The 27,788-nt window shown below is 51.5% G+C and overlaps 1 protein-coding gene across 1 annotated transcript in view; it reads left to right on the top strand.

Moving 5' to 3' along the window:
• The window catches only part of NUP210 (nucleoporin 210), a 62,295-nt gene that overhangs the window by 8,926 nt on the left and 25,581 nt on the right, over positions 1–27,788 (top strand). The window contains exons 2-20 of the mRNA XM_040994265.1: positions 5,072–5,208; positions 6,625–6,756; positions 7,281–7,377; positions 9,745–9,895; positions 11,107–11,239; positions 13,782–13,940; positions 14,440–14,508; positions 15,591–15,697; positions 16,344–16,484; positions 17,202–17,339; positions 18,667–18,822; positions 20,450–20,648; positions 21,296–21,441; positions 22,296–22,517; positions 24,114–24,287; positions 24,799–24,991; positions 25,436–25,542; positions 27,467–27,571; positions 27,663–27,764. Of these exons, the coding sequence (XP_040850199.1) occupies positions 5,072–5,208; positions 6,625–6,756; positions 7,281–7,377; positions 9,745–9,895; positions 11,107–11,239; positions 13,782–13,940; positions 14,440–14,508; positions 15,591–15,697; positions 16,344–16,484; positions 17,202–17,339; positions 18,667–18,822; positions 20,450–20,648; positions 21,296–21,441; positions 22,296–22,517; positions 24,114–24,287; positions 24,799–24,991; positions 25,436–25,542; positions 27,467–27,571; positions 27,663–27,764 (2,668 nt within the window). The remainder of the gene's footprint in view (positions 1–5,071; positions 5,209–6,624; positions 6,757–7,280; positions 7,378–9,744; positions 9,896–11,106; positions 11,240–13,781; positions 13,941–14,439; positions 14,509–15,590; positions 15,698–16,343; positions 16,485–17,201; positions 17,340–18,666; positions 18,823–20,449; positions 20,649–21,295; positions 21,442–22,295; positions 22,518–24,113; positions 24,288–24,798; positions 24,992–25,435; positions 25,543–27,466; positions 27,572–27,662; positions 27,765–27,788) is intronic.

Here is a 27,788-nt window from a genome sequence, read left to right as displayed (position 1 = left end):
GGGTCTGAGGACGTTTAAGGTAAGTTAGGCTTACCTGTGTGGTTTGGCAGGACAAAGTGCATTTTTACCGTAGGATATTTCCAACTTTTGGGGGATTTCTTGGTACATAAATCCATCCCTAATCAGGCAGGATACACATATGTATTTTTAAAGATCCGTGTATAAGGTTTTTTTTTTGTAATATGCATTTTCCGTGAACTTTTTGAGGAGCCCTGGCAGGTAGCCTGTGTCTCTCCCACATGTGTTGGAGAGCTCGACTGAGTGATTGAGTCCTAGGGATTGGTGCACGTCATTGTGGAGGCGACACTGAGATCTGGAAGAACTGAGGTTGCTGCTCCCACTGACAGTGATGGGCGTGGGGACAGGGCGCAGCAACGTCCCACCTCTGGAACTGTCAGGTCGGGAGAGCGACTCCTGCCTTTCTTTCTCAGCCTTGTCCTTTGTGGCTGACGTGCATGTTCAAGGGGAGGGCAGTTGCTATACTCAGTGCAGAGGCCTTCTGCGAGCTCCTTCACGTCACAATGCAGGGAAACACTTGAGCAGATACTTGGGCACCCCCGGGCCCAGCCAGGGAGACACAGGCAGGTAACCTGGGACACTTCTGTATTTGATTGTCTTAAAGACTTATTTATTTATAATTAAACTATTTATTATCCATTATTAATGATTAAATTATAAATTAATTATGAATGGTTAAGTCATTTATTTATAATGTGAGTTATGGGAAATTTATAATCAAATTTATTAATCAGATTATGTGTAATTTATTTATTTATTTATTTATTTATAATATGAGTTATGGAGAATGAGAGAGAGGGAGAAAGATATCTTCCATCCACTGATTCCCTGCCACACTGGCCAGAGCTGACCCCAGCTGAAGCCAGGCGACAGGAGCTTCTTTGGGTCTCCTGTGTGGGTGCAGGAATCCATGTACCTGAACCATGTTTTACTGCCTTTCCTGGGCCATTACCAGGGAGCTGTATTGGAAGTGGAGCAGCCAGACATAAACCAGTACGCGTAGGGGATGCCAGAATTGCAAGGAGCAGTCTTACTAAGCCTCAGGGCCCTGAGGCCAGCTCCAATTCTGTTTTTTTTTTTTTTTTCTTTTAGACTTTTTTTTTAAAAGATTTATTTTATTTTTACTGGACTGGCATATTTACTGAGACAAGGAAAGACAGGAAAGATCTTCTGCCTGCTGCTGGTTTACTTCCCAAATAGCTACAACGACTGGAACTGAGTCAATTTCCAAAGCCAAGAGCCAGGAGTCCCCTCTGGGTCTCCCATATGTGTACAAGGCTCCAAGGCTTAGTACCAGCTTTGATTGATTTCTCAGGCCACAAGCAGGTAGCTAGATGGAAAGTGGACAGCCGTGACACGAACTGGCTCCCATAAGGGATGCTGGTGCTTGCAGGTGAAGGATTAGCCAATTGAGCCATCTCACCGACACCTCCTGTTCTATTTTTAAGAAATGCTGTTGTGCTGGATGTTGCTGTGCTCTGCAGCGTTAGAAGTGATCACCTCTTATCTCTGCCTGCACTTGCCATCTCTCCTGCCTGGCTGGCTGATTAGCTACCGTTCCTGCAGACGGCTCGGCCTTCTGGTCTGCCTGAGAGGTGACTCTTCTCTCCAGGATCCTGGAGGCAGAGATGGTTCTGAGCTCAAGCTCACAATCGTGTTTGCAGCCCAGTTGGAGGAGCCAACTCACACCCCTGGCGGGCTCTCCTGGGGCATGGTGAGATACAGGTGCAGCTGGCAGAAACCACGACTGTTCTCTGACCAGGTGGTGACTCCGAGAGCAGGCAGTGTCCTGCTCCTGGGCTTGATACTCCTGATTTTTTGCCTGGCCCTCAATGTGACCCTAAATCAAATCCTCTTCTTTTGAGCTTCGTTTGACTTCTCCATGCAGTGGGAGCTTGCACCCAGTGGTGGGGGCCCGGGATGTCTTCTAAATAAAGGAGCCAGGTTGGTAGGAAAACAATGGCTAGTAGCAGGAATGGTTGGATTCCCAGCACAGAATTGATCATTGTGTGACCATTGTGTATTTCTGAGCTGTGCTTAAATAAAAGCTTATAGATAAAGGATAAACTCCCCTTTGCTGCCTGCTCCCCGGTTCCATCTACCCCTATGGCCCAGGATGCCTCCATTTGAGTTTGGTGCATGCTTCTACTTTTATAAAAGCATGTCTTCATGCATTCTTTAAAAAAATTATTTTATTTTTATTGCAAAGTCAGATATACAGAGAGGAAGATCTTCCATCTGATGATTCACTCCCCAAGTGATCGCAGAGGCCAATGTTGAAGCAATAAGCCAGGAGCCAAAAACTTGCTCCAGGTTTCCTACACAGGTGCAAGATGCCAAGGCTTTGGGCCATCCTCGGCTCCTTTCCCAGGCCACAAACAGGGAGCTGGATGGGAAATGGGGCTGCCAGGATTAGAACTGGCGCCCCTATGTGATCCTGGCACATTCAAGGCGATGACTTTAGCTGCTAGGCCACTGTACTGGGACCTCTTCATGCACTTTTTTTTTTAAGATTTATTTTATTTTTGTTGGAAAGTCAGATATACAGAGAGGAGGAGAGATAGAGAGGAAGATCTTCCGTCTGATGGTTCACTCCGTAAGTGACCACAACAGCCGGTGCTGTGCCGATCCAAAGCCAGGGTCCAGGAACTTCTTCCGGGTATTCCACATGGGTGCAGAGTCCCAAGGCTTTGGGCTGTCCTTGACTGCTTTCCCCGGCCACAAGCAGGGAGCTGAATGGAAAGAGGAGCTGTCTGGATTAGAACCAGCACAGTGTGTTCAAAGCGAGGACTTAGCTGCTAGGCCACGCTGCCGTGCCCTTCATGCACTCTTTTTTTTTTTTTTTTTTTTATTGGAAAGGCAGATATACAGAGAGGAGAGACAGAGAGGAAGATCTTCCGTCCGATGATTCACTCCCCAAGTGAGCGCAACGGCCGATGCTATGCTGATCCGAAGCCAGGAGACTCTTCTGGGTCTCCCACGCGGGTGCAGGGTCCCAAAGCTTTGGGCCGTCCTTGACTGCTTTCCCGGGCCACAGGCAGGGAGCTGGAAGGGAAGCAGGGCTGCCGGGATAGAACCGGCGCCCATATGGGAACCCTGGGCGTGCAAGGCGAGGACCTTTAACCACTTGCGCCACCACGCTGGGCCTCTTCATGCACTCTTAAATCTGATATTCCACACTGCTGTGAGGAAGGCAGGCTCAGTGATGGCCCTATCCTAAGGATAGGTCAGTGCCAGAACGTCTTTTGTGCCTCTCAGAGGTTCCCCTGTGCATGTCTGAGAAGGAAGTCAGGTGACCCAAGAGAATGCTTTGCCAGGTTTGGGAAGAGCCCACCAGGATCATAACCTCATGTGCACAGCTGCCATGAGCGCCCCCCTGCTGGAGATGCAAAGTCCTGACTCATAGCGGGGAGCAGGACAGGGGGACAGAGCTGCTGTCCTGTGACTGCATTATCAGAGGTGAGAGGGAAGTAATTGAGATGCTGGATGCCAGTCCTGTCTCTTCTCTCCCCCACATGATTGGTGCCTGGTGTTTTTGGGGGTGGCAGCTGGCTGCAGCTTTATCTTGTTTTCAGGCTGGGTTTACTGCTCTCTTATCAGCCCTGAGTGCTTAAGAAGTTGATTAGAGGATACAGCCCTTGCTCCTCCCTTGTGGAAAGCCTGACTAGGGCTGGGAGGTAGCCTCAGGACTCAGACCTTGCAGCAGGTGTCCCCGGACTGAACTGAACTGTCTGTCTTCCTAGCGCCCCCAGGTGATGATGTGAGGAGGTGCCTGTGCCACAGAGCAGAGCTTCCCCAATGGCCTTAGTATGCTGATGGGACAGAGTGCAGGGAGCTCCCTGGCTCTTCCCACACAGCAAGGACGGAGCCAAAGAAGTCATGCAGTCCCCAAAGCTGTCAGTGTCTTGGACTTGGATTTCCCAGTGTCTCCAGCTGTGAGAGAGGACCTGTGGTTTGTGAGCACATGTTCACGGTGCTTTGTCACTAAGACTCCCTGTAACTATGAATGCCGCGAGTGTGTGCAGTGCTGTTTGGGACATGTGACGTTCAGTAGCAGCATTGCTGAAGCAACACACTCCTTTGTGGAATTGGCTTCTTAGTAAGGATTTTGAACCACACCAGTGAGCAGGGACAGCAATGGCTACTCAGCAGGCAGCTCGCTTCCAGTCATCATCCTGCCCCACAGTCCCGTTCTTGGTACATGGCCATGTTGTCTGGCTGAGAGTCCTTTGCCCACCTGCTCTCCTCCTGGGCCCCAGTGTCTGCTCTGTGGGACTCTGACTGCCGTCATCATCACAGCCGGGAATTGTGGGAGCTCTTGGAGGTGAGAAGTACTGTCCAGTAGGCATCCTTGTGCCTGACCTGGGCTGGAGGTCAGCAAAGATGGCCACATCCGTTCTTATACAGGCCTTGCCCTGCTGGCTGCCACAAGCAGTTTTCCCAGTGACAGAGGATCACAGTATTGTCCACATGTCTGCCTCTTAACTTTCTGCACCTTTAGGGACATGTAGTCACCACTCTCTGAAACAGACAATGGAAAACCTAAGGATAGTCAGCTGATGAGTTTTAAATAAAATCTTAGGATATAGCTACACTGTTTCATCTTAGTTGTTGGTATGCCTGCTTATAAGCTAAACTGTATGAGGGATATATATACATCCAGGAAAAGACAGGGTAGATATAGGGTTTGGTGTGATCCACAGTTTCAGGCAGCCACTGTGTGGATCTTGGAATGGATTCCCTGGGATGCATTATTTCTGCATTTTAGAGTGGCATCAGGCTATGGCTGCGTGCGGAGCAGCTGGGCTGTTTGCTGATGTCAGCCCACTGTGGAATTTGCTGTGTGGGGACCACATGCTCAGACCCATGCTCTGTGGAGCTCATGTCGGAGGGCCCTCCTCTGCCTCATGATTCTTCTCAGGTGTAAAGTTGGAGTGAGGTTGCTTTCTTACCTGGCTTTCACACATGGGTCTGGGACAGAGCCCTGGGTGGGGAGCCGGACATGGACCCAGCTAGACTTGCTAGAGACTGAGCTCTGGTCTTCTTGCTGCAGGTCATCCACTCGGCCGGAGGTGGCTAGCATAGAGCCGCTGGGCTCCGACGAGCACCAGTGCTCCCGGAAGGCAGTGGTGCAGGCCCGCCTGACCCAGCCTGCCCGCCTGACCAGCATCATCTTCGCAGAGGACGTCAGTAAGGGCTTGGTGTCAGTTGTTGTGTGGTGTTTGCCTTTGGGCAGCCTGGCTTTCTGCATTTTCGAATTGTTATTTGTTCCCCTAAAACTCTTAATACATACAAGGTCAAAAAGAGGAAAGCTTTCCTAGTCAAGGCAGCCACCCTTTCCCTTCTCCATATTCAGTTTGCTGTATCTTGGTTATAAAAGAATTTGAAAACCATGTGATTTCCTATCATGTGGCTTCCTCACCTACCATACACGATGTTTTCCAATCTACTGTGGAGTTATTTTTAATGTTTGACAACATTTCTCACAGGAGATTGTCCTAAAAGCATTCCCGTATCTTAGGGAGTTAGTCCATCTTTGCATGCTTATATCTGGGTTATATCTCAAATAGTTTGTGAAGAGGATTAAGTTAAGGTGTTGCTTGGGACGCTGGCATTCTGTATCGGAGTGCCTGAGTTTGAGTCCTGGCTCTGCCTCCAGTCCAGTTTCTTGCTTATGTGCACCCTGGAGATGGCAGGTGAAAGCCTAGGTGCTTGGATTTCTGACACCATGTGGAAGACCCGCATGGAGTTCTGGTCCCTTGGCTTGGCTGCATCCAGCCCTTCCTAACTGTGCTGGGGAGTGCACCAGTGGGTTTCAGAAGACCTCTGAGTCTCTCCACCATTCAGATATGATGAATATTAAAATTTTAAAATATAGTGCATATTTTTATACAGAGAATAATTTGAGGTTCTTCCGGATCCCAGCAGATGAGTGTGTTTAAGGCTTTTGATCCACGGAGGCCGTGCAGGATTAACAGGGCCCAATATTTTCATGTGATGGCTATAGAAGGATGAGAGCAGTTTTTGTATCACTTGCTGCCATCCTTACACTTGCAAGTTCTGCAGGAAATGTCATCTATGCCCTTTATTTCTGCAGTAGGCCTAAAAAGTCTGTGTGTCCACACACCCCATCCTGTAGACAGCTGAGCGTCTTCTGTGATGTCACAGCAATGTCACTTGTGCTCTCAGCTCAGGGACAAGGCTCAACTAACTGACTGTCCCCCTTATCGCTGGGCTTAATGGTTGCACCATTAACAAACTAGAGTTTTCCTGGGGGTAGCTTTATTTGTTTTGTTCTGTTTTGTTTTGTTCTACTTTCCCTCCTTCCTTTCAATACTGGAGCTCAAGTTGCAAAAGTAGCAGATGGACCAGGAAAATGTCCCTAAGACCCTCCCTTCCCAGACTTGCCCCTGCTAACTCCCAAAAGGGCTCTTCCAGGCAGTGGTTTGGTTTGTCCAGGGGAAATTGAATTCTTTCCGCTGGTGTTTTGTCGATTGCTCTGGTCCTCACCACAGGGTAAGACCAGCTGCCTGGCTGCAGGGTCCTCTAGGTGGGTGTGGGGCAGGCGCTGTCCACAGTGCTGACCACCCCTTACCGTCACTGCAGCCACGGGGCAGGTGCTGCGCTGCGATGCCATCGTGGATCTCATCCATGGCATTCAGATCGTCTCTACTACCCGCGAGCTCTACCTCGAAGACTCCCCTCTGGAGCTGAAGATTCAGGCCCTGGATTCAGAAGGTGAGTGCCTGCCGGGGCTTTCCCAGTAACTGTGATTTCTCTGTCAGGGAGGAGCTGAAGAGTCAGAACTGTTCCTGTGATGGGCCCGACTGCTTTGCCAGGCCACAAGCATGCAGCAGAGTGTGATGCAGCTAGGACAAAAACTGGCGCTCATATGGGATCCTGGCAGCTGTAGGGTGGGGATTTAACCACTAGGCTATCATGCTGGTCACAGCAATTTGTCATTTTAAAACCCCACCAGTCATGAATACATGTTCCAGTGGATTATTCTGAGTGTTCTCTAACACATGCTGCTGCCCATCTGGGTTTTTTTTTGGAGGGGTTAGTTAGACCTTTGGTTCCTAGATTGGGGTCATTTCTGAGTCAGTCAGGTAAGCACATAGCCTATTCTTTCTGAGATGGAGGCCTGGGCACCTGTTTACAGGGGGTGGCACTGAGGGTAGATCCTGCAAGTGACAGATGCTCCCGACTGCCCTGCCGGTGGTCACATTCCCCCCCACCCCCTGCTGAATCTGCTCCTCCAGGAAACACCTTCAGCACCCTGGCAGGGCTGGTCTTTGACTGGACGATCGTGAAGGACACAGAGGCAAATGGGTTCTCGGACTCTCACAACGCACTGCGGTAAGAGGGGCAGCCGGGAGAGGGAAGTTCGTGGGTGCATTCACAGGGCTGACAGCAAGGATGTCTGCCAGCGTTCCAGTGACTTTGGGGCAGGTCTCATCTCTTTGGGTTGCATGGGCACCTGTAGTTTGTCTCTTGGGCAGTAGGCAGAGATATCATCTCTGCAGATGGCCACAAATCATGAGTGGTCTTGGGGCATAGGGGTCATGTGTGTGGCCCCTGAAAGCAGCACTTCCAGCAGCAAGTCACAGGAGGGCTACAGGAACAGCTATTGCCCAGGCTGTGTGGAAAGTTTAGTTGTGGGCATCCCTGTGCTTAGGAGCTGGGCAGGTGGTGGCTGCCATAGGCTGTCTGGGCAGAGTGGAGGTTTGTTGACACTGTGGTATGCTCCTTTGGCTGGTGCACCTGAAGAACTGTTAACCCCATTGTCCTGTGACTTATCATGCCTTGTTAAATAGCTTTTAAGAAATATTTTACTTACTTTCACTTCTTTGAAAGAAAATATCAGAAGGAAGGATAGAGATGATGGGTGCTTGCATCAACTGGGGCTGCCCCAGAGTTTAATCCACGCATACACGTGGGTGGCAGGGACCCAAGTGCTTAAGCCATGAGCACTGCCCCTAGGATGTTCATCGGTAGGGAGCAGGGCTCGAAGCAGAGCTGAGACTGGAGTCCAGGCCCTGTGAAATGGATGTACCTGTCCCCAGCCGCATGTTCACAGGTGGACCACACATCCACCCCCATTAAATAGCTTTTTAAGGAGTGTGGTTCCTTTCAGGGCAAGACAGAAAGTGTTTTTTAAATTCTATAACATTTTGAGCCTCCCAAAAGAGTTCTAGGTCATGCCTGGCCACAGCACAAGGAGTGTTCAGTAGGCTGACCTCAGCCAAGGGTTTCTGTTGTATTCTTTGTGACACAGCACCTGGCACTGAGGCTGTGTTGAGGACTCAGCTTGGAATCTTAGCCTGGTCTTGCCCTGGGTCAGTCTGGAGGTCTTTGATTGACATCACAGTGACAGTGTGGTCTCTGGGTAGCGTCCCTCCCTTTGGTTTATCTGCTGTCCCCTCGTGACTGGACTCATCGTTGTGTCCGGCAGAAGTGTCACTGAAATGACAGTGTTTGTTCTCCTGCCTCATACAACAGTTCCACTTGGCCTGCTGCTGAGGCTGGTCTCTGGTTATTTAGATGGGATGATGTGTGCTGGGGCCTTACTACTGAAGCTGTTTTTTCACCTTGTTATAGTTAGGAGTGCTTGAGCTGGGAATCTAGTTTTTTCATTTGCACCTTCCCAAGTCTTGGTGTGGCTGGAGGAGACTCTGGGGGCACAGCTGGGCCTCGTGCACTGCTGCTTACACTCATAGCTGGGTCCAGGACAGTCATCCCCCATGGCTTGATGCTGTGTGAGCTGAACTGCCCTGCTGGGCTCAGAGCTCTCTGAGGGCTAAGATTGTCATCTTCTACCTAACTCCTGGACCAGCTCTGGAGTTGCTGTTTTTGTAAAACCAGGAGTAGACCCAGATTCTAGTCCTAGCCTTGATGCTTCCTGCCTGGGGACTTGCTTAAGTAACCTGATGCATCCAAGCTTCCTTCCCCACCCCCGGCCCACCCATGAAGCAGGAAGAGAAGTAAGTGCTGTGCTCCCCTCTGAGGGGCCTTGGGCAAGCTTTCAGGTGTACACTCAGGACCCCTCTCTGAGTCTGGTGCACACTGGATGTTCCAGGGATGCTAGCTCCTGGTTGTGACGAGCAGCCCCCTCCGGCTTCCTGGCAACTCGGTACGTGAGCTGAATGCTGGCTGCAGTCCTAGATGCCACGGCATGTTATAACTGGATTGTCCTGGATCTTTATTAAAGACAGCATATGATGCCTGCTACAACTGGGCAAGGAAATAAATCACAGAATAGCTCAGTGTCCCGTGATCCTGTAGAGAAGGGAAGTGTGTCCAACAGATTGCTTTCATGTGGGCTTGTTTGTGAATCCCAAGGGGAGAGACTGGGAAGGGTCCTTCTCATTATAGTGTACACAGGCCAGTGTCCACTGCTTCCCTCAGGGCACTGATGGGAAGTATTGATGCTGTTTTGCCTGGTCTGGGATCTGGACCTGCTGCCCAACCTCTGCGGGCCTACTTTTCCATTTGGACTAAGATAGTGGCCTTCTAATCCATCATATAGCATCATTTTCAGTAAGTGCAAATTCCGAGGCTTTGTTGTAGATGAAGCGTGCAATGGGGTGGAATTTGCATTTGCAAAGGCACTGGTGATTCTGGCATAGGATGTTATAGTCACCCGTGCCCAGTTGGATGGCTGGCAAATGTTTTGTTGTGGGTTCAGGTCTGACAAGCACTTTAGACCATTCGTTCCTTTTCCAGAATCCTGACGTTCTTGGAGTCCACATACATTCCCCCTTCTTACATCTCGGAGATGGAGAAGGCAGCCAAGCAGGGCGACACCATCTTGGTGGCTGGGATGAAGACGGGGAGCTCCAAGCTTAAGGCTCGTATCCAGGAGGCCGTGTACAAGGTGGGCCCCGGGTGGAATCTGGTGGGCCTGCTGCTCTCGCCTGTGGGTATGGTGTGTCCTGGGGAGGCTTTCAGACATCTGCATGGGTTTGCTCTGTTTGTGCCATGACTTAGGGAGAGGAGATTGTGACTTTGGAGAACATTGTTTCTGGAGTCATTGAACATTTGCTCGCTCCCAGTTTTGAGGGGACTGTAGGATTCTTGGGGACTGGCTGTGTCTGCCAAGTCCCCCTTGTCATGAGAAGAAGCTGCATCCAAGCACCTGAAACTCAGAGCACCTGGTAGCTCTCAGGTATCCTTTCTGCAGCTGTGCTGGAATGTACTTGCCTTGGGGCCTGGGTCACAATAGATGATTGGGGTGGTTCCCCCCAACCCCAACCGCCCCCTACTTTCATGTCAAAGGTAGCACTTAAGTGCAGAAGCCTTTTTTTTTTTTAATTTTTAAAAATATTTATTTATTTTTATTGGAAAGGAGAATCCTTTAAGATATTACCACCAGCTCTAAAAAAGAAACGAAGTACAGATGCCTGCAGAGGCTATGGAAGAGGCTGGGCTGATTTTGTAGAGGGATACAGAGCTGCCCAGTAACCCATTGCCTCCACAGTGACAGCGTTTGTATTTTCTGTGAACAGAAACCATTGTCTCAGCCTTGGTTTTCAGCAGTTCATGGAGCTTCCAAGTGGCCCAAGGACAATGAAAGATATAGGCCCCTGATGACTCCAGAAACTTGGAGGGGCTTGCTAAATGGAACACCCAGTGGTCTTTTTCCTGCTGCAGAGACCATGGATAGGGGAAGGGGCCAAAGGTCATTGCCCATCGTACTTCTCCAGTTCAGGAGGGCTGGAGCCCCACATGGACTTGTTTTTTTTTTTTTTTTTTTTGTAGGGAGAGAACTTGAGTTTCCAGTGGGCCTAGCATCCAATGCAATCATGCCTGGTTCCACCCTCTCCTCTAGGCTTGGTTGTGATGGTCTGAACTGGAGATACTGCACACAGGATGTTGTGGGGTACTTATGTGCTTTGAGTAATGACCATTACATCTGCCATACACCCAGACAGGGGCCTGAAAGGATAGGTGTGTTAGTGACATCTTCTTGCCTCACCTTTAGCTTCCCTGTGCCTGTGTGAACACACTGAAAGTTTAAAATTTCCTTGCCATACCCCTTCCTGCTCTGATCCCTGCTCACCATTTCTGCCTTCTTTTTGTATCAAGAATGTGCACCCTGCTGAAGTCAGGCTGCTGATTCTGGAGAACATCCTTCTGAACCCAGCTTATGACGTCTACCTGATGGTTGGGACCTCCATACGCTATAGAGTGCAGAAGATCAGGCAAGGAAAGATTACAGGTGTGTCCCTGGCTTGGGAATCATGACAGGTGTTCCCTCCACCCCCTGTCTTTAAGATAGAAAAGACAACGACACATTTATTTGAGAGACAGAGAGAAAGGGCTGCCTCATCCACTGGTTTACTCTCCAAATGCTTGTAGCAGTTGGGCCAAAGGAATTAGCTGGAAACTCAATCGAGGACTCCTGTGTAGATGGCAAGAACTTGGTCACTTGAATAATCCCTGCTGCTTCTCAGGGTTACATTAACAGGAAGCTGGAGTTGGAAATGGAAGCCTGCTACTGTAGATGCGGGTGTTTTTGCTAGACAAAGTGCCCCTCACCACATCATGATACTAATTGTTAACACAGAATTGGCCATCATTACGTGGAGTGTTCAAGTCAGTAGCATGATATACACTCCTTGTGTGACTAATGGCCCTGGTCGCTCTGTCTTTAAGCTGATCCCAGATGGAGACTTTGGGGAAGCAAAGGTCTGAGCCCAAGGGGGTTCATTATGGATGAGAGTCACACACACGGAGGCTCCCCACCCCAAATGTCTAAAATTGAGATGAGATTCACATCACTGCCATGCTGAGGACATTTGCCACAAAGTATTGGGGGCTGATGTCACCTCAGGGACCTGCATCTCAGTGCATCTTGTGGGAGGCTTGGGGAGGTGGGGTGACACTTAATGTGCCCCCAAATCAGTCTTTTCTGGTTTCTTCTCTGTTGGTTTTCCTTCTTTATAAAGATGGTCTCCACTTTCCTTTCTGTGTTTTTGATTCTGGTCATGTCTGCTTTTCTTTCCTTTGCTCAGGCCACTTTCCTTCTTGTAAACACATTTAATGCACCTGCCTGTGTGACACTTGGCTGGGGGATGTGCAGTGTGGTCCCTGCCCTCCAGGATCTCTGCATAGTGGAGACAAGCAAAAGTAGGGTATGGGGTCCCAGAGCCTGGAAAGAGACACCTGGGGTTGGTTCCACAAGTCTTCTACTCATTTGAAGAATTTTAAACAGAGACAACCTAGGGCTGCACCAGGCTGTGTGGTTTTTATGGAGCAGCCTAATGGTTTTATGATGTTTGTTCTGGACATACCACCAGGCCACTGCCTTCTGAACACCTGGTGTGTTATCAGGATGGATCACCACCCTGTGAGGTGGGGCTTCCCTAATTAGGGATGAGGAAACCGGCTTTAATGCTCCAGGGGCCTCTTGGTTCTAGCCTGTATTGGGTAACATATGTTAACGGGTCCTGCCCCAGGTTTGCTTCAGTTGCCAGGTTTTGCTGCAGGCCTGATAGGAGCACAGGAAGGTAGCCGAGGCTGGGAGACAGGCCACTTGCTTGTTTTACCTGAAACCTTCTCCAGCAGCCTTGGTCTGGGCCCCTGCCTGGCAAGGCCCTGAGATGGGCCCCACAGCAGAGTGGCAGGCAGGGACATTGCCTGTGGTTCCCTGTGTCCTCTTTCCCTTTAGGTGGAGGGGGCTCAGAGGTGGCCGCATCTACAGGGTCAGTACATGAATGTCAGGGAATTGTGGGAACCTAGGAGGGGGTTGGGGAGAGGGCCAGTTTCTGGCAGTGACATTCCAGTTCTTAGCAGTTTCTTGCCCTTGGCTTTCTTCTGTCTGCCATACTGAAGATGGGTGTCAGTGGCATCTGCTCCCAGGGTTGTCATGGCCAAGGGGAGAAACATGCTCATGAGACACCAGCACGGTCATGAGGCATCCCAAGGCCGTTGCCAGAAGCCACCATTTTCATCCACAGTGCTCTGGGCCACAGCCCACAGGCGGAGAGGACAGTGGCTTTTGGAGAGCTGTTGTGTCTTGGGCAGTGCTCCTGCCTCCTGGCCCAGGTTGGGCAAAACCTCTTCCCACACAAGGCTCTGAATGTGGTGCAGGGCTGGGAGAATCAGGGCATGATCAGGATGGTGTCTAGGTTGCTTCTTGGTGACACTAGGTCCAATGCGTAGATCCAGCAGATGTTCACCCAGAGCCTGTTTGGGAATGCCAGGAGGGTGGATGGGACCATTGGGACCCAGCCCCAGGTCTCCAGGTGCAGAAGCAGGGTCCACTGTTGCTGCAGCCACAGTTAATGGCCCAGTGCTTCTCAAGGAGGTGATACATATTCCTTGGCCAGAAGTTGCAAAGTCTTTCTTTCTTTCTTTCTTTCTTTCTTTCTTTCTTTCTTTCTTTCTTTCTTTCTTTCTTTCTTTCTTTCTTTCTTTCTTTCTTTCTTTCTTTCTTTCTTTCTTTCTTTCTTTCTTTCTTTCTTTCTCTCTCTCTCTCTCTCTCTCTCTCCCTCTCTCTCCCTCCCTCCCTCCCTTCCTTCCTTCCTTCCTTTCTTTTTTTCTTTCTTCTTTCTTTTTTTTTTTGGCAGCTTATTGAGGGGAGGATAACCAAAACTTAGTTGCCTCTGAAAATTCATGGAAGCTCAGTTTTGTCCACAGGTGTAGAGAATCATGTTAAAGATTTTAAAATATTAACTACAAAAGGCCAGCAGTTGTGCCACCAGCAAGGTCCAGGGCTTCTAACATGTCCTTGTTCTCTTGGGTTTCCGGACTTTCAGAACTCTCCATGCCTTCTGATCAGTATGAGCTGCAGCTTCAGAACAGCATCCCCAGCCCCGAAGGAGACCCTGCCCGGCCCGTGGCTGTGTTGGCTCAGGACACGTCACTGGTCACTGCGGTGCAGCTGGGACAGAGCAGCCTGGTCCTTGGCCACAGGAGTATCCTTTTCTGGGGCCTTGTGTGCATGTGTGTGCCACAGGCTGTCATCTCTGCCTTTTGCAACTCAAGTTGTTTTTCTCCCTGCAACCTAGGCAAGGCTAAAAATAGCCCCATTTCCCCTCCACAGTCTGAAAGCTGGGGAGCACTGAGAGAGCATCTTGGAGCGGCATCGCTCCCCCTGAGGGTGACTCATTGGCAAGGTCCCCAGGGATTGAGACATTCCTTACCTCCAGAAGCTTCCATGGCCCTGGCAGAGGCTAGTCCCACACCAGCCCCCAGGCTGCATGTGTCCCATGGTCATTGTTCATTCACTGTTCTCACAGAGCATCCCTTCTGCTGCTACAGGGAGTGCCATGTGGCCCGTGATTCTGAGCAGTGCCTTGGCATGTCCTTGTATATATGTGTGATGTCTTAATGACACTGAAGTCATCTGAGCCAATTTCCAGTTCCCACTGGTCTCTTCACTGTCTGTGTCTTGTCCCTTAATTAAGCGTTCAGGTATCCGCATGCAGGGGGCTTCCCGGTTACCCAATAGCACTATCTACGTGGTGGAACCTGGATATCTTGGTGAGTATAAGCCCCCTAGGCCTTCATTAGTACTCATGGGAGTTTAACAGCATAAGAGGAAAGCAATGGTGATCCGCCTGCAAGGCCCACATTCCCCTGGCCTTGACTTTTTCCAGTCCCCTCCTGGATGTGCAGAAACAAGCGAAGGCCAGAGTAGTCAGGCAGGAGGAAGACAGCAAGAAGAGGGATGGGATAGGAAGAGGGATGCGCCAGTGCTTCACCTGGGCTTAACTTTGCTACAGATATTTGGAGCATGGAACATCATGGATAGCTCAGCCTCAGAGAATTCTGGCGTCATGTGACAGTAGGTGGCTTGGCTGAGTGGTGGAAGAAACACTTAAGAGGAGCAGAGGAGCTTGCAGTAGTGGAAGACAGCTTGGAAGATGGTCAGGGTGCATGTGTGACCCTCCTTGCATCTGAGGGGACTCTCCTGTTGAATGCACCCCTGTGTTATATTTGCTCTTGTTAGCACCTAGGGATAGTTTGGTGCAAACCAAAGGTGACAAGGTGTTGGCCCCTGGTGTCTTAGGAGCTTTACTGGTTCAGAAAGATTTGCTCACACCTTCTGTCTGCATAGCTTATGCTGGGGACTGAGCTGGGGGTGGGGTGACAGTAAGACAGGGTATTTTGGGGGTTGGGTGGGGAACAGGCAGCAACAGGGAAAGGGACACATTCCTACATGTGGGTGCAGAATAAAGAGGTGGGAGTGTGTGAGGGGTGGGCACTTGGTTCAGGTTTCAGAGTCCACCTGCTGAGGATGTGAATGAATAGGCAGAGCAGGGGCTGTTAGAGGGGCAGACATGGGCTCAGGTTCTGACTGCCTTAGATAGGTGGTGATTATCAGGTCACCCTTACGGCATCTACTGCTTCTCCAGAGATGAGGCCAGATGATGGAGCCCTCCAGGAGGGTGGGTGTGAGGTCTCCAGGTGAGCAATTGAGAGGATCTCCAGATGGGCAGTTGTGGAGTCTACCAGTGGGGCTTATAGGGACTCTGTACCTGTGACACTTGATCTCATCCTCTTCCTCTTCCCCTTGGCCCCCGAGGCCTGCATGCTCAGGCTCCCCATTTGCCTGTCTTTAGGATTCACAGTGCATCCAGGTGACAGGTGGGTGTTGGAGACTGGCCGCTTGTATGAAATCACCATCGAAGTGTTTGATAAGTCCAGTAACAAGGTCTACTTGTCGGATGTGAGTTCTGGCTTGGGCTCTGATGGTGGTGAGGTGGGGCTGTCTCCTGGAGCAGCTACTGAATGGAATAGCAGTCCCCAGAGCACCTGAGAGTCCCCCACCCCCACCCCCGGACCTCTGCCTGCTACTGATGCCCCTAGGTCTGCTCAGCTGATTCTTATGGGGCCCGGTTTGTCTTCAGAGCCTAAGCCTGCACTCTGCCTCAATCTGTGGCAGATGTCTCCGCAGGGAAGAGGGGGCCACAGACGGAGGTTTTGCCCGCTATCCCTATTTCACCGAGCCTGGGGTCTCTGAGGCTGAGATTGTCCTCCTCCTATTCCACAGAGAACCAGGGCCCCTTTCCTGACCTCCCAAGTACTTGACCCCAGTTCTTGCTGAGACCTCTGGGCCTAGAAGGCAACATGGATGCTTGGAGCTATCCCAAGAGTCACACATGAAGCTTCAATAGGGGTGCCTTTAGAGGGTGGCCCGGGGCCTGGCCAGAGCACCCTGGGGGCTGTTCCATGGCATTGCCCAGCTGTCTATTTGCCTTTGGGAATCACGGAGGGACCCTGGCCACTGTTTCTGGGTCCCCTGGCTTCTTGCAAAGTTCCTTCATCCTCAGTTGCCCAGAAGCTCCTGTCTCCCTTCCTGCCTCACCTTCCAGAACATCCGGATTGAAGCTGTGTTGCCTCCTGAGTTCTTCGAGGTGCTCTCGTCATCCCAGAATGGCTCTCACCATCACATTAGGGCCATTAGCAAGGGCCAGACAGCCATCAACGCAGCTCTCACTTCAGTGGTGGACCAGGCGAGTGAGCTTCTCCCCTCATCCAAGCCCTTGGCCCTTGACCTGCGGAGTATTCCTCCAAGGGCAGGCCTCCAGGGCCCCCAGCTCACCTGGCTGTACTTCTCTGCTCTTGGGGCTGTTTTGTTTCCAGAAGCCAGACCATCCTCTTCTTGCCCTCCTCCCTGTGCCTCCTTGGAGTGGAAGCCACTGTTTGGGAGAGGAGTGTGGTTCCTGTGTGTCTGACTGTGCCCTGCCCAGAGCTGCCTTCCCCACCCTGGATCTGCCCCGCCCCCGTTGCCCTGGTCTGTTTTGGTGTTCTGAATGTATTTTGAGGGCTGGTCAGTTCAGTAGAGTAGCATTTGAGTGAGTGATACATGGGCGGGGGCACCCTATTTTTCCAGCTGTAGCAGCAGACTTTACAGAAGAGAGCTTGAGGTAAGGGGGACATTGGGTATGTAACTTTGGTACCCCAAGCCCCAGTTTCCCCTTCTGGAAAGCGGGGAGAACCACACCTACCTTGAGCACTGTGTCAAACAGCATTGACGTGGTTGGCCACTATAGTGCTGTGGAAGGCTGCCCCCAACCCCACCCCACTCCCCTGGGGACCCAAGGGGCTGTGAGCTGTTTGGCTTCTACACATGCAGAATTAACACCCTTTGTGGCCTATCCTAATGGAATAACACACTATGCCCATGAGCTGGTTGTTGTCATGACAAGCTGCACCCTCACCCCTTGTAGGACGGAGGGGTGCACACACTACGAGTGCCTGTGTGGAACCAGCAGGAGGTGGACATTCACACCCCCATCACCCTCTACCCCAGCATCTTGACGTTTCCCTGGCAACCAAAGGCAGGTGCCTATCAGTACACAATCAAGGTATGTGAGACCCCACCCTGGGCGCAGTGTTTGGGATGTCTCCATGGGCTGTGACTTTCTGCCTATTTTGTCACTTGTTAAGTATTTTTCTCCAGTGGTTGGAGAGGGTTTTGAATTAGAAGCATTGAGATTTCTATCTTTCCTTGAAGTTTTTATCACAGCAGTGTATGTTGATTAGGAAAACAACAAAACCCAGATGTAGAATAGAACAAGAAAAAGTTCAGTAAATACTGATTTACAGATTTGAGTTCCACTTAGCTTCACTTTTCTAGAGAATATTGCTTTCAGAAAGTAATATAAATGCACTCAGAAAAAATTTAAATACAAGAATAGAATGTGGCCTACCCTGCCATGCAAGTTTGTGTTTGCATCTGGCATCAGCTGGCAGAGATTGACTTCAGATGGGTCAAGCCCTGTGGTCAGCACAGTCGCTATCATTCCCACAGTTCTCCTGGACTAGTGAGGAATATCCTGCACTGAGACCCCTGCCTTACCTGCTCAGGGTGTCTCCTTTCTGGCTGTAGGGCTCAAGGGCTAGAGGAAGGGAGTGCTGCACTTCCCTCCTCACAGATGACTAGAGGCGGGCAGGGCATGTGATGCAAGCTTGCGTCTTGACAGGGCAGCAGCATCCCACAGGAGGCTCATTGCCTGGGACTTCTTCCTCCCGCAGCCCCAGCTCTGGGCATTTCCGTCGGGTTCTGGGACCATTGCCATGGGATGTGTGTTTGTGTTTGTCAGTCATAAAGTTCCCTTGTGGGTGAGGACCAGAGATGAGACCTAGAGGAGAAAGCAGGGCAAAAGGAGCCTCAGCCACATATTGGCTGTCATCATTGTACTTGGGGTCACTGACCTTGATGATTGTATGTGAGAAAGTGGGAGTGGGTACATGTATGCATATGAGAATAAGTGAGGGTGAGTGTGTGCACAAATAATGTGAGTGGGGATGTGGCAGTGTATGTGAGTGTGGGGGCATGTGGCTGGGGGACTATGAGTAGATGTGTGGAGATGTAAACAGTTGGTTGTGACTGGGTGAGCATGTGTGAGTATGTAGGTATGGATGATTGAGTGTGAGCGGGTGAACATATGAGTGGGTGTGTAGGTGATAAATAAGTGTAAGTGTGAATGTGTGCAGATGAGCATGTGTGACTGGATGTATGTATGTGAGGATGAGTAGGTGAATGTGAATAGGTCAACGAGTGATTGTGTGACTGGGTGTGCATAGGAGTTTGAATGAGTGGGTAGTGAGTATGTTGGGGGAGTGGTTCCCTCTGGCTTCCTATGCAGGGGTAAAGCAGGTGGCTGATCCTATGATGCTTTGCCTCCCTAGGCTCAAGGTGGCAGTGGGAACTTCAGCTGGTCTTCCTCTATCTCTGAGGTTGCCATGGTCACTGTCAAGGGTGTGGTGACCACAGGTGGTGACACCGGACTTAGTGTAATACAGGCACATGATGTTCAGAACCCACTACATTTTGGTGAGATGAAGGTGAGTGCCCAGGCCCAGGACCACCCTGGGGGTTCTTTGGATTGTGATCCCCAGCTGCCCCTCCTAACCAGCTCTCAGGCATCATTCAGAAATAATCCTTTGTCCATGGTGTTGGTGTTGTTGGGGTCAAAGAGGAGGTCAGTACCTATCCCTGAGGCATTCACGGCCTTGTCAGCATAATGAACACAGCATCCCAATCTAAGCCACAATGGAATCAGAGGGTCAGCACACACAGTAAAGACACACGATCAACAAAGAGTCATTCTAAGAGTCATCAGGAAGAAATGAACTACAGACAGGAAAGTGGCACAGTGGTAGGTTCACATGGAGAGGAGACCCTCAGCTTCCATGGACAAGCCAGAGTCCTCTCCCTTCTTTACTATTTAGGTGCAAAGTCAGATGTTTAATACACTACACGCTGTTCCTGGCTGTTGACACTGAGGAAGACGGACAGCTGGTTGGGGTGGTAACCTGCAGGCGAGCCTCTACTAGCCTCTCCCCTCCCCAGATCTGACCCACTGCTCTGTCATCACCTCCTTATTCCTTTTTGGCAGAAATTGAGTCCCACAGTGTCTCAGTCTTCTTTTCCAGAATTTGGGACATGGGTTGATGTTAGTTCAATCTTTTAAGATTCTCATATAGAGAAGTATCAATGGATGTCATTTACGTGAAGCTTAATTGTCCAGTATTTGGATACACTGAGATCAGCTGGTCCTCTGTCCCCATCTTCCTCCTATTGGTGAAAGTGCCATCTGTCACCCATTGCTCAGCCTGTGTCTGAGGACAGCTTCTCAAGTGGCATGTGGGTCATGCTTGGAATCCGAGTTCTGGGCTTGACTGCTTGGTTCCCACTCAGATTCCTCTGGCTGTAGTCCTGGCATCTCTAGCCTTCCAAGGCCAGTTTCTTGAAGTGCAATAGTGCTGCCCAGAAGGAGGTCAGAGGGAAGAGCAGGGAGTGAGCTCTGATATTGAAGAGGCCCCACTGGGTAAGGTTGATACTGAAGCATCAGCAGGTACTGTTGAGGGTATTTGGTCTACACAAACATTAGCAGATGTTGCTAATTCTCTCAAGCTCCCTTTCCACTTTATCAGTCCACCTGACAGCTGTCTGTTCAAAATATTTTCACATGCCAAGCTGTCATCATTTGGTCCCAGTGATTTTCCTGCAGCCTCCCCACTGGTTCCCTAGCTGCTAATCTATATGTAGAGAGCAGAGAGATGAAAACCCCTAAAGTCTCCAGCTCAGCCACAGTGAGCTGAGTTCCTCTCATAGCTCAGGCCCTGCCTGACCCAGAACACTGCCTCCCAGGTCCCATGCCTTTCCACCCCATCATGAGCACCACACTGCATCCATGCTGGGCTTCTTGATAGTCCTGCTATGTGCTGAGCAGGTGTGGGGCCCATGCCCCTTGCACAGATCATCTGTGACTGGCAGTGTGTATATCCCCTGATGTAGCTCTCAGGGCGGAGCTCCTAGGTCAGCTTCACCTGGAGACTCCTGACATCACTTCCTCCTGACTCAGCCTGCTCCCCCTCCTGTGCTCACTGCACTTTGTAATGGATCTTAGCAATGGGCCAAAACTTTGCTAGGGTGGCTGCTGAGCCCAGGCCATCTCCCATTTTCCAGGTGTACGTGATTGAGCCCAGCAGCATGGAGTTCGTCCCTTGCCAGGTGGAGGCACGAGTAGGCCAGACCCTGGAGCTGCCCCTGAGGATCAATGGTCTGGTGCCCGGAGGGACCAGCGAGATGGTCACCCTGAGCGACTGTTCCCATTCGGACTTGACAGTGGAGGTGGAGAACCAGGGCGTATTCCAGCCACTGCCAGGTGAACCTGTACTGCTGAGTGGATGCTGGGAAGTGGGGTCCGGGCCAGATTCCTAGGCAGTGGGCTCAGGGCAGGAGAGGTGCAACAGCCTGGAGGAAGGCATTTGTGCCCTGTCCTTCATCCGCTCTGAAGCTTCCCCTTCGTGTGCTTTTACCAGCTGTCAGCTGGGATAAACCTGGGGTAAGCACTTGGCGTGTCTAGTCTCACCTAGATTCTACAGCTGCCACCTTGGAGCCACCACAGGGAGAAGACCTGCTGTTGGGTCACATGTCAGGGGAAGAGGCTGCAGAGTCATACTTGGGCATGTCTTACACTGCCCTTGAATTGTAATATCTTGCCAGGAGCATTAGCTGGGAGCTGCATTAAAAGTGGAGCAACTAGAACTCAAATCTGCACTCCAATATGAAAGGCTGGTATCTCAGGTGGCAGCTTACCTCACCTCACTACAGCACTGGCCCCTGTTGTGGTTCTTGTTCAAAGTATAATCAGTATGTGGAGGGGGAAAAAAGCCCTATGGATTGTGTGCTTGTGTGCTGCTTGTGCTCTATGGTATGTGAATTATGCTTAATGCTGTGAGGGTAGAATCAGTGTGAGTCAGAGCTACTGTGTGAGGCCAATTCCCAGGAACCACTCTATTCTCATTGCAGGGCGGCTGCCGCCAGGGCCAGAACACTGTAGTGGCATCCGGGTGCAAGCCGAGACCCAGGGGCACAGCACAATCTTTGTGAGCTACACACATGGCCATGTGCACCTGCGAGCCAAGATCACAGTCGCCGCCCACCTGCCCCTCAAGGTGAGCCAGGCCTGCGCTGATATGTTCATCTCTCCAGAAGTATTTGGGAGAAAGGAGAGCTTTGGGAACAGCTCCCCCTCCCTGTGGGAGGGCAAAGCCTCCCAAGTGGGGCAGTGGGTACTGATGGCAGGTGTTCACTTGCAACAACACCTGGCAGCTGGCAGGGCCTCATCCTGGCAGAGGCAGGAACTTCAGCTTTGCAGGGTTAAGGGAGGTTTTCAACAGAGATCAGTACTAAGGTGTTTCTGGTCCCCTCCAGGGTCCCTGTGGGACCATAGAATTGGGACAAAGGTCCTATGGTATTTCAGGTTCTTGGGCTAACAGATCCCTTCACATTTGGGCGGATTGGAACACAGGCCATCTGAGGATGAAGGAGCAGAGCAGAGGGCCCAGGGGCTCAGAAGAGTGTGTCAGCCTAGACACCAGCCCCATGGGGTAGCTACAGTCATGTGGGAGCTACAGATTGTGCCCCAGCAGAAGGGACAGAAGAAGGTTGCCACTGGATGGGCATGGGATGCTTCAAACTCCATCTGCGTGTGAGACAAACCAGCAGGACATTTCTGGTCTCATAGAGGGGCTGAGACGGCAGACTGCCCTAGGCATGCGCTCCCAGTGTGGGGGCATTAGAACCTGTCAGTCCTCTCCATAATCTGGGCGTTGAGCTATTGGAGTCTCTTGCTGTCTGTTCCCAGTCACAGATGTGTCTGTATGGCATGGGTGTAGTATCTGTGTGGTTTGGTGTTGTGCCCTGACAGCCATTGGTGCCAAGTGTTGCAGGTAGAAAGACAGTGCTGCCCAACGCAGCCCTGCCCGTGCCAAGTCAGGATTGAGTCACCTTCCTTTGCTCTCCACAGGCTGTGGACCCCTCCTCTGTTGCCTTGGTGACCCTGGGTTCCTCAAAGGAGATGGTGTTCCAAGGAGGCCCCAGACCCTGGGTCCTGGAGCCTTCCAAGTTCTTCAGAAACATCACATCTGAGGACCCCAGCAGCATCAGCCTGGCTCTCTTTGGCCCCCCCGCTTCTCGCAATTACCAACAACATCGGATCCTTGTAACTTGTCGGGTTTTAGGTGAACAGGTAAGTGAGCAGCTGCCCGTAGACCACCCTGTCCAAAGAGAGGGCTGAAATGTCATGGTCCCAAGTACCATTTTGTCTCATTCTGAGCCATTTGCTGCTCCAGCTGTACTCATGTAACAGGCAGGCAAACCAAAGCTCAGGGAGGAGTGATTGAGTGAACACCAGGCAGGCAGAGCAGGTGCAGCAGCTGGATCCACAGCAACTTTGAGCTGGCCTCAGGCTAGCCTTTTCTCTTCCTCAGCTTTCATAGTCCTAGTGCCCAGCATGATATGGAATCAGGGCTCAGGCTCAGGGACCACAGAGTTGGAAGTCTGCAGGGTCAGGTGGCCTTCATGTGTAAGATTGTAGATTCAAAGGTTAACACTTTCTTTTAGGATTTATTTTATTTATTTGAAAGAGTTATAAGGAAAGGGAGGGAGATTGGGAAGGAGGAAGAGAAAGAGAGTATCCTATCTGCTGGTTTACTCCCAAAATGACTGCAACAGTCAGGATTGAACTAGTCTAAAACCAGGAGTCAAGAACTCCATCTGGGTCTTCAGTATGGATACAGGGGCTCAAGTACTCGAGCCATCTTCCCTTGCCTTCTCAGGCACATTAACAGGCAGTTGATTCAGAAGAGGAGCAGCTGGAAATTGACCCTCCCACATGAGATGTGACTTCCCAGGTGGTGTCTGTGCCACAGAACCAGCCATTGCCATATCATCTTTGAAGGGCTCTCAAGAGAAGCTTGAAACCTCAGTATTTTATGTATATGAAATTATTATATATTTTTTAAATGCTAAAAAACAGAAATTTTGGAGGCCAAGTAGTGGGCACATGTGTGTCTGTGACCTGACCCTTCATGGGGCAGGATGGATGGATGTGGCAGCTGCTGCGCAGGCTCCAGGGCCTGGCTCCTCTTTCCCTTGGACTCTGGAAGTTTGACCCAAGCGGGATCACCTGTAGGACCTCCCCAACTCAGATGCTCTGAGCACATTTGCCTGAGGAGGACACTGCTGTTTGCCCTGCCTCGTGGTCAGGGAGCCTGAAGGATTTGTAGGCCAGACTTCATTACCACCAGAAGTGTGTGGCCTGGAGGAGGCACACACTTGAAAGGGCACTTGAAAGCCTGGCCAATGCCCTTGATTTCAGAGGCCCATCTCCCAGCCTCTGTTCCTCTGACCTTTACCTCCCAGGCTCCGGTTCCTATTCTGCTTCATTTTCTGCACATCTCTTATCCCACTTGTACCCGGTTCTAATGCAAACTGCTGCATCAGCCTGAAAATCTCATTTAAACATCCAGGAGCCTAAAATTGGCTGATGCAGCCATGGACTGTCCTCCAGGTTGGGGAAATGTCCCATCTACTTCTCCCATGTCAGCAGCAGCAGCAGTACCAACAGCAGGAGGTTCTGGCTGGCATGTGAGGGTGGGAGCTCATGGGGCTCCCACCTGAGGAAATGCTCTACTGCATACACCTGAAATGGTTTTTATCTATCCCTGGGGGTCAGGGGGTAGGGGTCATCCTCACAGCCATCCTGCAAAAGGCAAAATAGGTTCAGCTCCAAAGGGAGCAGGGCCCACACTTGGGGAATCTGATGGACCTTTCTGCCCACCAGGTCATCGCCCTCTCTGTGGGGAACAAGCCCAGCCTCACCAACCCCTTCCCTGCCGTGGAGCCAGCTGTGGTGAAGTTTGTGTGCGCCTCTCCATCCAGGCTTACCCTCATGCCTGTGTATGCCAGCCCACAGCTGGACCTGTCCTGTCCACTCTTACAGCAGAACAAGCAGGTGGTAAGTGCAGCAACCCGTGGGGAGAGCGGCATCGCTGCTGCCCACTGAGCCAAAGCCATGTTGGCTCTGGGCTGTACCTCTGGGTCTCAGCAGCCAGCCTCACCTGGACTGCTGATTTCTGCTGTGCATTGAAAGGGCACTTAGGGCTGGGGAGCCCAGTGACTTTCCCCAAGTCACAAGTGGAAGTGTCCAATGAGTATAGCCTTTTGGTAAATATTTGTGTATTTATTTATTTGAAAGTCAGAGAAAGAAACCTCCTTCTAGGAGCCGGCTGTACCCTCTGCTGTGATATACAGAAATACCTGCTACCACTACTGGGAAGTAGCTGGGGTCCTCATACATATGGCTAGAGCCAGAGGCCAGGAAGGACAGGGCTATGGTCAACATTTCCTCACCCAGACCCCTGAGAGCCTACAACTCAGCTGGCTTGCATTAGGATGCACTGTGTGGTTAATAGTGGCCATGCCCAGTGCAGATCATAGCCCTACTGCCTGACCTTTGCCTCTCACAGGTGCCTGTCTCCAGCCACCGCAACCCTCTGCTGGACCTGGCTGCCTATGATGAGCAGGGCCGCCAGTTTGACAACTTCAGTTCTCTGAGCATCCAATGGGAGTCCACGCGGCCATGGCTGGCCAGCATCGAGCTTGACCTGCCCATGCAGCTGGTGTCCCAGGATGATGGGAGTGGCCAGAAGAAGCTTCAAGGTGAGCCAGGCAAGGGGGCCTGAGGGTCTGGAGCAGGAGTGGGTATCAGTGACTCCCTGGTGGGTGAGTGTGCCAAGGTAGGTGGATGCATGGGGGGAGCTCAGTTCTCCAAGACAAGTATCCATAGCTGTGTCAGTGCACAGCCAGTTTACCTGCTGGCTTCCTTCTGCATGGAGGCTCCAGGTGCAGCCCCAGGGATTCTAAGACCTGGCTGCTGGCTACTGGCTGCCAGGCCAGGTCACAGACCCTCAACAGCCGGGCCTGGATGCCTCTCCTTGACCTAATGGCACTTTGCTTAGGGCCTGGGAATACCTGTGGTGTACCTGATTTGCTCAAACTCAGTTTTCAATTTCCTGACTAGAAACTGCCAGTCTCCAGGAGATAAGGCTCCAGTGACAGCCCTGACTCGACTCTCAGCCTCTCTTTTCCTCTTCCTCTGAGCAGGTTTGCAGACTGTTGTGGTTCATGAAGCTTCAGGGGCTACCACCATCTCAGCCACTGCAGCTGGCTACCAGCAGTCCCACCTCAGTGCAGCCAGAGCAAAGCAGCCGGTACTTCCCCAGGCCCCAGTGGGTGGCAGGGCTGCTGGGCCAGGTGGGAAGGGCTTCTGCGTCCTTTGAGACCTCTTTACTTCCCCATACGCTGGGGGTGGGCCTCTGGGTTGCCATGTGCTCTACCCACACACCCTCCTAGGATGAGCCATTGGAAAGTGTGTCTGACCCTGCCACTTCCAGGTTCCAGCTAACACCTTTGTGGCCATCAGACCCTCAGGAGAGGTCACCTCGTTGTCACTTAGGACTCCTGTGCACCCCCTCCTCCCCACATCCCACCCACCATCATACCTGGCAACACACAGTGCCCACTGCCTGGAATGCCAGCCTTTCCTATCCTCCATCTAGTCTCCAGCTATACTTCAGGAACAACTGCAGTGCCAGACTTTATAAGAGAAACCCTGAACTCTGGGCATGGAGCACCTTGCTCCTGCCCTATCTCAGAGCCCCTCTGTCTTCCATGCTTGTGGTGTTCAAGATGCCGGCACACACACAGGTGCTTATCACTATGCACACAAATCACTGCCCATTGGACCACCTCACTGCAGCATCCCTCAGGTCCCTCAGCAGAGCTACACCTCACAGGTGGTGGGGGGAAGCAAGTGTATTCAATGTGGAAAAGGAAAGTTTTCCAGTATAATCCTTGCTGGGTGACAACCACCCTATGGCAGTTGAGGGCTCCAACAAGTGCAGGTTCTGAGTAGGGGGTGCTTGGGGTGGTCCATCCAGCTGTCAGGGCCTAAGTTGTCTCCTAGGCAGGAGCTTCTGTAGATCCTATGGCCAGTGAGTGCGGTACTAAGTGGACATGGCCATAGGAGGGTGCACCTGCTGTTGGCCCTGGTGGCTTTGTCTCTCTCTGTGTTCCTATTGGCTTACAAGTAGCTTTGTTGGCCTTAAAGTACCTGCAGACCACAGGATCTAGGAATGTAAGGTCTTTGCCTTGTCGGGCTTCCTGTGCCCTGACTTCTCCTATTTTGATATTGCTCAGGGATTTTTTAATATTTATTTATTTTTATTGGAAAGTCAGATTTACAGAGAGAAGGAGAAACAGAGAGAAAAATCTTCCATCCACTGGTTCACTCCCCAAGTAGCCGCAATGGCCAGAGCTGAGCTGATCTGAACCCAGGAGCCAGGAGCCTCTTCTGGGTTTCCTCTGTGGGTGCAGGGTCACAAGGATTAGGTCCATCTTCTACTGCTTCCCCATGCCATAGGCAGGGAACTAGAAAGGAAGTGAAATAGAGCAGCCAGAATACGAACCGGTGGCCATATGGGATCCCAGGTGTGCAAGGCAAGGACTTTAGCTAGTAAGCTACAGTGCCAGGCCCGTTCAGGGATTCTTTCCCTGAGCTCTCTACTCACCAGAGAGCTGCTTTCCTTCTCAGATACTGTCCTGCTCCTGTCACCTGGGTGACCCACCCTCTCCACCATTCCCTGGCTGGCTCCATCTTTGCAACCTTGTGTCAGCGTAGTCCATCCCACCCCACCTCCCAGAAGCTTGTGCCCAACATGGTACATGCTGCAGAGTAGGTGCTGAAAAGCGTGAACATATGGTTAGCCCAGGAGTCTCTCACCAGGGACACGTTGCCATGTGTGTCACCCAGGGGAACGAGAGGGGCCCCTGTCCTCTGTGAGCCAGTGATGAAGACTCTCCCCAGGGGCCCTCCTTGCTCCCTGATGTCACTGCCCAAGTCCCCATCGGTAGCACCTGGTGTGGGCACGACAGCTGGCTCTCTGGGGTAGAGATGGGAAGTGACTCAGGGGGACATGATGACCGCCCCCTGCATTGGGACTGCAGGAAGCTGCAGTTCACCATGCCTGGCTTGGGGTGAGGAGGCCTCGGGGTGGTAGCTATGCAGCTGGGCTTGGGAGCAATGTCCCCTTGGAGATGGTCAGCCTCCTAGACCTGATGGCCTTGTCCCCTCAGCATGAGTCTCCTGTGCCTGTGTCAGCTTCTCTTGAGCTTATTCTGGTGGAGGATGTGAGAGTGAGCCCTGAAGAGATCACTGTCTACAACCATCCTCAAGTCCAGGTACAGTGCTCACTTGCCCCGGCTCCACTCACCTGGGCTCGCTGACTGTACCACACCCAACCCAGCCCCTACCACCATCTCCATTCTCCAGGCAGAACTCCACGTCCGAGAAGGCTCTGGCTACTTCTTCCTCAACACAAGCACCCCCGATGTCATGGATGTGGCCTACCAGGAGGCAGGGGGCATCGCCACGGTGAGCCTGTGGGCCTCTCTCATC

Source organism: Ochotona curzoniae, unplaced genomic scaffold, assembly GCF_017591425.1.
Source record: "Ochotona curzoniae isolate NIBS_2020 unplaced genomic scaffold, NIBS_Ocur_1.0 contig_908, whole genome shotgun sequence".
Taxonomy (NCBI): domain Eukaryota; kingdom Metazoa; phylum Chordata; class Mammalia; order Lagomorpha; family Ochotonidae; genus Ochotona; species Ochotona curzoniae.
Note: the sequence above shows the minus strand (reverse complement) of the source record. Positions and strands in the feature narration are given on the sequence as shown.